Below are 9,356 nucleotides of genomic sequence, written 5' to 3'. Positions count from 1 at the left end.
CATTTAACACGGTATTTGTAAATCCTTATTTCTTTTCAAGTATTGTAGGTAAAGTTTTACCTCAAATCCACAAGTATACAACAATGTTGTACATCATGCGCCATTATATATTCCGTTCTTTAAAAATCAACCATTTCTTTTCATTTTTCGATTTATTATAAAATTAACGTATTTAAGTAAAGACATGTCTAAATATATAAATATTTGAAAAAGTCTATAGCCAACAATTTTTGTGTTTTTTGGCCAGCACTTAACCATCAAAACAAAATTGAATAATTTTTTATCATTAAATGTAATCTCACACCATTAAAAATATTATTAATGGCAAAATTGAAAACTAATGGACCACGTATTCAAACCTAGTGGGTCCATCAGTCCATGGTACCCAGCCAGAATCGTTTAAGCTTCTGAATCGAAATGGTGCAATGTGAAACCTACCTTTCTGTCAATGACTCTTAAAGTATTAAAGTTAGATAACTAATTAAGACTCCGCTCCCTGATTGAAAATTAAAAATTCTGCTTGCTTTCCTTTTTCCCTTTCTTCACTCTCAATGGAAAAAGATTATTCAAAAATAATTAAATAAATAAATAACACTAACAAAATCTTAGACAAAGTCGGTAATCAAATGACTAACAAAGTCATGCTTTTTCACCATTGACTATGGCAACATGTTTCAACTTTCATCAACCAAAACAACCCAAACAACAATACCAATACCAAAACCAAGATCAATGTTCGAGCCTTTAGCACAAAACTCAAATGGGTTAGTTTAGTTTCAGAAAACTCTCACATAACAAGTCCAAGCTCATAAAATGAACTCCTTTCATTTCCTCCTGCTACTTTCATTTTTTCAATTTCTTGCACTTCTTATTAGTCCAAAATTAGTTCATGGAAATGCAGAGCTAAGAGCTCTCATGGACCTGAAATCCTCTCTAGACCCAGAAGGCAAGGTTCTTGGTTCATGGAGAAGTGATGGTGATCCATGCACTGATTCCTTCTTAGGTGTTGCTTGCAACCAGCACCGAAAAGTGGCCAACATATCGTTGGCCGGAAGGGGTCTTTCTGGCATGGTTTCTCCTTCGGTGGCTGAACTTAAGTGCTTGTCTGGTTTATATCTTCATTACAACATCATTTTCGGCGAGATACCAATAGAGATTTCGAATCTCACTGAATTGGTTGATCTCTATCTCAATGTAAATAACCTATCTGGTAGCATTCCAAAGGAGATTGGAAAAATGACTAGCCTACAAGGTTTGTTTTATAGAAAATTGGAAATATTCCCCCTATTTAGCCTACTTAACTGCCTTGGTTCTCTCATTTACATGCTTACCACATGCTAAATTCTCTCTAAAGAAATACTTGTGTATTTTATTACTAAAAATAGTAAATTGCATAGTGAAACATAATGCATATTTCATATTGTTTGATCAAGTTTTCTCTGTATTGGATAAGATTTTTCTGGTTTTTTTTAATGTTCATGTTCTTCATGACTGAAAGTAACTGTAGAAAAAGTGGGGTAGAAGCTTTTTAATTAGTTTGAATCCATGGATTGTTGCATTTTAGCTGAAGACATTCATTGGAAATGAGATATTTTGATGATTGCTAGTAGAAATGGTAAGGCTATAGAGTAGTCATGTATATGAATTGAATTGTTGAATCATCTGCCAATCACTCTGTCAATTAAGTGTGTTGGACAATGTGATGGACTATATGGAGTTATTCCAATGTAGGTTGTGGACAATTTTCTCCACTTGAACCTTAACTTCTACATGAAAATGCCACAGTTTCAATTGGAGGGTAAAACTAATAACTAGAACTTTAAGGGTAAATTACAGTGACTTCTCCTATAAACATTTCTTAATTTGACAGTTGTCATACTTCCACTAATCTCTCCAGGGACAGTGTCGTATTTTACAGTAAAAGAGTAATGAGTGTGATATTACCTAAACTTTAGGAGAGGTTAGTGTATATTATTCAAATAAAAGAGTGTTTGTGTAGCATAGCTTGATTCTAGGGGAAGGTTAGTACTCTAATTTACCCAAATTGTAAATGTATTACTACATTTACATGGGTGAAAATATTGGTATGAACAAAATCTTATGTTTCATGTATTTGTTTTTTATATTATGTTTACTTGTGTTAGATTAGAAAAGAATAAACTCAGAGTATCTTCATGGAAAAAAGGTAACTGATCCCAATGTATTTAAAATGAATTCTTAATTAAACTACCTTATATAGATTTTGAAGGGGTTTTGATTTTATTTCTGTACGTTAATCCATGTTCCCTTGCTCTTCATACTTCTAGTGCTTCAGTTAGGCTTTAACCAGCTAGTTGGGAGCATACCGAAGGAGATCGGTTCATTGAAGCAGCTTAATGTTCTGGCTTTGCAACATAACAGATTAACTGGTATGATTCCTCCAAGCTTGGGGAACCTAGAAATGCTAAGGAGGCTAAATTTGAGCTTCAACAACCTCAATGGTGTAATTCCTGCAACATTAGCTGATATTGCACACTTGGAAGTTCTAGATGTTCAAAACAATTCTCTATCAGGAGTTGTCCCTTCTGGTATGCCTCTATCATCGTTTTTTTCTTCTTTTTTTCCCCACCCCTTGTAGCAAAATTCGACTGATTTAATAACTTCTAACTTTTCCCTATTCCAAAATTTGCCTTCATTTTGATCTTTTTACTTTCGAATGTAAACTGATTCATGTTTTTTACATTGAAAATGAAGCATTGAGGAAACTTGATAAAGGATTTCAATATGCAAACAATCAAGGTCTGTGCGCCATGGGGTTTCGGTTTCCGACCTTGAGAGCTTGCAACAAAGATAGTATATATGATAGCCAGATTAGTGTCCCAAATATACCAATAAACAGTTCTTATCCAAAAGCTTTCCCTGACTCTGCCACTATCAAGTTTCATTGTAACCAGACTCAATGCTCAAAATCAAGAAGATTTCCTCAAGCTGTCATTGCAGCAAGTGTTATAACCGCCACAATCACACTAATAGGTTCTGGGTTTGTCACATTTGTCAGATATCGCCGGAGAAAGCAGAGGATCCTGCATACGTCGGATTCTTCTGTAAGCCAACTTAGCCCTGTCCAACCTATGGTCTACACAAGAAGTCCATCTCCACTTGTTAATCTTGAGTATTACAACAATGGATTGGATCCACTTGCTGATGGTAAAAATTGCAGTGGATTATCCCATGAATATCTAAACAAGTTTAGGTTCAATGTGGACGAGATTGAATCAGCAACACAATATCTTTCAGAGGCCAATTTATTGGGTAAGAGCAAATTCTCTGCCGTCTACAAAGGAGTTCTCAGAGATGGTTCTCCTGTGGCCATCAGAAGTATTAATGTGACATGCTGCATACCTGAGGAAGTTGAATTCTTGAAGGGATTGAGCCTGCTAACCTCACTGAGACATGAAAACATTGTAAAGATGAGAGGTTTTTGTTGCTCAAGTAGTAGAGGTGAATGTTACCTTGTCTACGATTTTGTAACCGGTGGCATTCTCTCTATATATCTTGATATGGAAGATGGAAGTGAAAATGTACTTGAGTGGTCTAAGAGGGTTTCCATCATCAAGGGCATTGCAAAAGGTTAGTTCTTTTTGACACCCAATATTTTCTAAGAAACTCATTGTAGATCAGAAAATTTGCCTCTTTCTTACAACAAGGTATTTTTCAACTATTTAGTAGTTAGCGTCGGTTACATGAATTAAGACGATTGTTATGAACCTATAATAAAGATTAAGCTATAATTATTATGCAGAATGAACATAAGTATCTATCTGGTTGATATTGAGTATTTGCTAATCCTTTTTAACCAGGTCTTGGATATCTGCACAGCAATGAAGCAAGCAAACCTACAATAGTTCACCAAAATATTTCAGTTGAAAAAGTTCTTCTTGACAATCAGTTTAACCCATTGATCATGGATGCCGGGCTCCCCAAGCTTCTAGCAGATGACATTGTTTTCTCGGCACTGAAAGTTAGTGCTGCCATGGGATACCTAGCTCCTGAATACATTACCACTGGACGCTTCACCGAGAAGAGCGACGTTTATGCATTCGGTGTCATTGTTCTCCAAGTTCTGTCTGGGAAGACAACAGTAGGGTGTTCAATTAGAATGGCAGTTGAGTCTTTCAGATTTGATGATTTTGTGGACACAAATTTAAAGGGAAAATATTCGAAAGCAGAAGCAGCAATTCTTTCAAAGATTGCAGTGATGTGCACTCATGAGCTTTCTGAGCAAAGGCCAAACATGGTGGAGGTGATTCGGGAACTAAGCATGTATTCTTCTTATTCTTCATGATCTACAACTTTCAGTGGGTATCCTAAGTTCTTAACACATTTGATTCATCCATGACCATGGTTTTCTTTAGCATATTCACTGAATTATCCATTGCTAAATTGTTGTGAACTTCAACGGAATCATGCTACTTCATTTCTGCACACAACTGAAATTGTTGAAGGATGTTGCTTTATTGAAAATCAAATAGCTTCCAGATAATGAAATAAATTGTTAATAATCTCGTTGTAAGCAATTTAACTGTTTCCAAAATAAGAGCACGAATATACCAAGGTCAGATAGAGGCAAGAATCTGCACTATAAGCATACAAAGTAATAGTGGTATAAGCCACAAGTTCTTTGTTGACAATTTTCATCAAACACCTTATATGCATTATCCATTCTCCCATATTTTGTATGATAGAAGAGTCCTACAGAAAAAGTAACCGCTAATTATAATTAAGATTAAAATTAGAACAATCTAAATGGACGGATATCTGCAAATACCATTTAGAATCTCATCATAGGAACCATTTCTAATATGCTATCAACAATTACAAAGGAAAAGTTTCCTGTTGATAACCAAATAAAGAGATGTTAATTAATTTGTTGATACTGATTTGACTTAATTTTCAATTAAATCCATGTAATAAATTTGGTTTTACCACATTCTTATAGTAAATCATATCTAAATAATTGAAACAAAAATGCACAAAAAAGCTGAAGATGACAATTTGCAACAACTAACAAGGTCGTGTGTACTACGATGGTACTGTCATGGTTAGACTTTTAATGATCCTCGAATTTTTCATTGAAATTTATAATCCTATATTATTCTTTTTTTTTAATTCTAATTTATGCTTTTTAATTTTAGTGTTGTGCTTCCAGTGATATTTTTCAACAATATTGAAACTTGGTATGTTTTTGTTTCAATGGTTACATAAAATTATAATTTGGGCTTGAACGTGAGGTTCAAGCTCCTTTAGGAGTTGTGTGTGATGTCTTTTTTGGCAGAGATGAAGCCATCCGAGTTCCTCCTGTAAGAGACTATAATACTTAAGTTAGTAAGGGTTTAAGTAAATTTTTAGTAGATTGGATTCGAAGTATACCTGAGGGTGTCAAGGTATTTTATAGGTATAGATGTAGAGTCAATAACTACCTTTTAGAGTAGCTCCACCTTTGATGGTGGATAACCATTCCTTTTTGTTAGGGAGGTTGTTGAGATCTCCCTTCTAGATGAATAAGAGAGGTTGTATGAGTTGGTTACTGATTCGGGTTGGTAGGGTTGGCGATGGCGTCGTCGAGCCCGACCTCCGTAAGTTCGGGTAGGTGTCAGTAAAGCCCGTATATGTTGATTGGGCTTTACTTACTTTGGGCCTGGTTGTGCATTGGGCTAGGGTATGAACAGTGCCCCTGCTTGAGACCGAACTTCATTAGATCAGACTTAAGCATATACAGGTTGGGCTGGATTTATTATGGTGTCGTTTTACCACGTCGCACTACAAAAAAGGCGCTAATTTGTGGGAATTTTTTTTTGTTTTGCGGGGGGTTTTTAACCCCCAAGTTGCGTAACGTCGGTTTAGTAAAATGACGCAGTTAGGTGTCCTGCAATAAGTTACGGGAGTTTTTTTAGAACCGACGCTATTTTGAACTCAAAATTGCGGTGGTTTTTTGCCCTCCGCTGTTTGCGGGAGTTTCAACTAAATTGCATCAGTTTCTAAAGACCTCCGACGGTTCTATGTTGTAGCAGTTTTGATTCAGGTTGTGGGAGTTTTAAACCTCCGCAAATATCTTATACTTAAAACAACTTTTTCTTATTTTATAATATAACGCTAAAATAAGATATACTATGATATATATAGTTTTTCTTATTTTATAAAATATTAATTAGAATGAAAAATTTAATAAAAGTAAAATTCTTTAAAGTATAAATCTAAAATATAACCCATTAAAATAAATAATAACTTTTTTATATTATAATAAAATGCATAATATCTGAATCCTCACTATCTTTATATGTTTAATCCTAAAAATTAAACAAGCTAAAATAATATAAACTCATAACTACCACTAATGAGTTCACTACTTGAATAAATTTGTTTAGTAAAAAATTGCAACATAATACCCTAACAAATGTGCAATAATAAACAACTAATCAATCTTTAAAGTAATACTAAATAATGTCTTCACGATTTTCATTGCTTCTGTCTAATGATGTTCTTCCTGTTATCGGTGTAATAGTTTCGTTGTCAACATCATTAGTCTAAAATAAATTAAAAACAGAAATATCAACATAAAAATTGCCACATCTATGACACTATAACGACAATTCAAATAAAAAACAATTTAAGAAGGCATTAACCTTTCCTTGCGTCAAAAACTTGAACAACAAATTAGTAAGAGTAGGGATGTAAGGTTAGAATATACGAGACTAATACTATGCTAGAACATTAGCATAATATAACAGTTATCATTTATCATAATTTTCAAAATTATTAGTGCAACATAAAATCGACAAGAAAATGCAATTTACCTAAGCTCCATAGTCAAATATACTAATAAGTTCAACAGGAATTCTTCCTTCTTTAGCAAGAAAATAAGCCTTGAATGCAGTCAATGTTTTATCAAATTTAGACTCCAAATGTTTAAAATCAGCTTTGGAGTAATTGGTAGTAGATGACATTGAAATTGAAGAATTAGCTAACTGGCTAGGATGATTGGCATTTCTGAAAGTATTAGTAGGTGTTGCTCCCATTCCCATGCATCGCACCCTACGAGAATGCTCCTCCCCAAACACTTTGTCAATAGCATCATTTGTAGATGGTCCATATTCATCTTTCTCATTTTGAGCCATAAATACTTCAATTTGTTCCTGCAGTTGAGACTTAAACAACAAAAATTTAACAAAATATTTTTACTAAAATAGACCAAAAAGTTCAACTTACCGCTATATCCCTTGCTTCATCAGTCATAAACGATCCATCTTTCTTCTTATGAGTTTCTATGTACATTTCTCCACGGCTAATTTTTTGTCCAGTCTCTAAAAACTACGCAAAAGAATATAAAAAAAATGTTAAAGAGCATATGATAATTTAGTAACAACAAAAAATGAGTGATGGTTCATACTATTTCATGTCTTTTCCTTGAGATGGATTTTGAACCACCAATATGGGGAATTTTTTGCTTATTGCGAACTTCCTTGTTTCTCTTACACATCTCCTATAAAAAAAATGATTAGAAAAATGATTACGTATTAATATTATATCCTCAAAAATTTAGCATGTTACCATTGTAGAAGGTAGAAACTGATACTGAACAAAGGATGCCCATTGATCTCTGTCGATGCCAACTGGGACATTATCAATGATTGCTTGTCTACTCATGCATGGATCATAGAACTCATCCCATAACTTTATTCTATGTTGTGACCACTTTTTTGCAAGGCTCAATTTGCAATATCGCTTTGCAATGCCCTCAGAAATTTTGAAATAAAATTTTGGCTATAAAAAAGAATCATATATAAATAATAGAATATCATTAACAATAGATAATATTAATAAGAATTTGATAAAAGTAAATATTTTCAAATACATACCTTCAGCAAGTTACTAAAACACTCTTCAAATCTAGATCGAGGTATACTTGAAGGTCCTGACCACTTTGAGAAATTGATTAGAAATAACTTACAATCAACTGCCAATGTTCCTAGATATCGAGCAAGCAAACCTTGGGCTTCTCCAATAGTTTGTTGATCTTCAAAGTTTACAACAACTTGGTCATTTCTAGATAAGTTATCCATTTCTTTAACTTTTAGCCTTCTAGTCTTAATAGTTCCATCTGTACCTTTATTTAAAAAATTAAGAATTAAATTAAAAATTTAAAAACAAAATATTTGCATATAAAATCAATTATGTGTAAGTACATAATTACTTTTAAAAATTAAATTTTAAACATTTTTATTTAAAAGCTTTTAATATAACTGGCTGATATATAACAAAAAAAAAGGAAAAAGATAATAAGAACGGTAATCAGATAAGGCTTTGTTAACAAATTGTTAGTGAACACAAGCAAAGAAATGGTCTTATGTATGTTCTTTGTTCTGGTACATCATAGTTGATATTGACAAGTGAGCAATTTTAATTAACTTATATATGAAACACCACCATATGTATATATTCATCAGGATCCATGTATAATTTGTCAAAGACCCTAAGCTAATAAATGTTTTAGATTTGAATTTTGAAAATAACAAACTTGGAGAACCGATATATATTATGTTCTAGATAAAAAATGTGTTCCAATCTATATAGATAGTGTGGACCCAAAAAAATAAAAGATTAAGCAGGGGAATACGTCCTTGTATTAGTTTGGTCACACTTACTAATGGCTAAATTGGATTGAGATATCAATTAATTAAGAATGCAATTTGGCCACCTTAATTATTGGATATGATCTTATATTATTCAAATTATAAAGTAACTAACAAATAAGTTAATTAATTAAACATCTAAAAGAGAGAGAAAGAGAGCAATTTGCAAAAAGAGACCATACCATCACTCATTATTTTTCTACCGAGTTTTTGTTATTACTAGAGAGATGATACATAAATAACAATTTTGACCAAAACAAAAAGAAAAAGAAAAGGGAAAAGATTATGATGATTTGATGATAAATAATGTGATTTCACAAAACCTAGAACCATGCATATACATATAAGTTTGTCGTATAGTAATATTATAGGAGTAGTACTAGTTCATATTTTCATTTTATTCCTCGGGAATTGGGTGAAAGTCTTAAGATTTTTATTAAAATTATTTTGGGCTAGATTTTCGTACAATTGAAATTTTTATCATATGCCTCAAAATAAATAAACTTTAGGATTATTCAACCATAGCAACATAGAAAGATACATGGTCAGGATTAACCTATACAAATTGGCATAGTGTATATTCAATTATCAATGCATCATTTTTTTACTTTCATACAAGAGATTGCACAAAAAAATATAACATATAAAGATTGAAATATAAAAATTTGCATTTATTTAGAACACACT

General features: G+C 32.7%; 2 protein-coding genes across 4 annotated transcripts; one reads left to right on the top strand and one right to left on the bottom strand.

The window, feature by feature from the left end:
* The first annotated feature begins 491 nt into the window (after positions 1–491).
* Positions 492–4,541, top strand: LOC148576777 (cold-responsive protein kinase 1-like). 3 transcript variants are annotated; one of them, XM_088501441.1, is made up of 4 exons: positions 492–1,252; positions 2,307–2,567; positions 2,734–3,609; positions 3,840–4,541. In XM_088501441.1, exons 1-4 carry the CDS (start codon positions 814–816, stop codon positions 4,322–4,324), a joined length of 2,061 nt encoding a protein of 686 aa, XP_088357567.1. In that variant the 5' UTR covers positions 492–813; the 3' UTR covers positions 4,325–4,541. The 3 variants fall into 3 exon arrangements, with proteins under 3 accessions (XP_088357567.1, XP_088357568.1, XP_088357569.1); XM_088501443.1 differs by having other exon boundaries at positions 1,129–1,252; positions 2,315–2,567; XM_088501442.1 differs by lacking the exon at positions 3,840–4,541 and having other exon boundaries at positions 537–1,252; positions 2,734–3,614.
* Positions 4,542–6,473: 1,932 nt separating this feature from the next.
* LOC148576776 (uncharacterized) lies at positions 6,474–8,099 on the bottom strand. The gene is made up of 7 exons (XM_088502782.1): positions 7,896–8,099; positions 7,588–7,800; positions 7,427–7,519; positions 7,246–7,347; positions 6,870–7,172; positions 6,728–6,742; positions 6,474–6,563 (listed from the first exon to the last, which is right to left on the bottom strand). The coding sequence occupies exons 1-7, from the start codon at positions 8,097–8,099 to the stop codon at positions 6,474–6,476; spliced, it is 1,020 nt and encodes a 339-aa protein (XP_088358908.1).
* Positions 8,100–9,356: the final 1,257 nt, after the last annotated feature.

Source organism: Arachis ipaensis, chromosome B1, assembly GCF_059453495.1.
Source record: "Arachis ipaensis isolate K30076 ecotype BB chromosome B1, ASM5945349v1, whole genome shotgun sequence".
NCBI lineage: Eukaryota > Viridiplantae > Streptophyta > Magnoliopsida > Fabales > Fabaceae > Arachis > Arachis ipaensis.
This window is presented reverse-complemented; position numbering and strand designations above follow the sequence as displayed.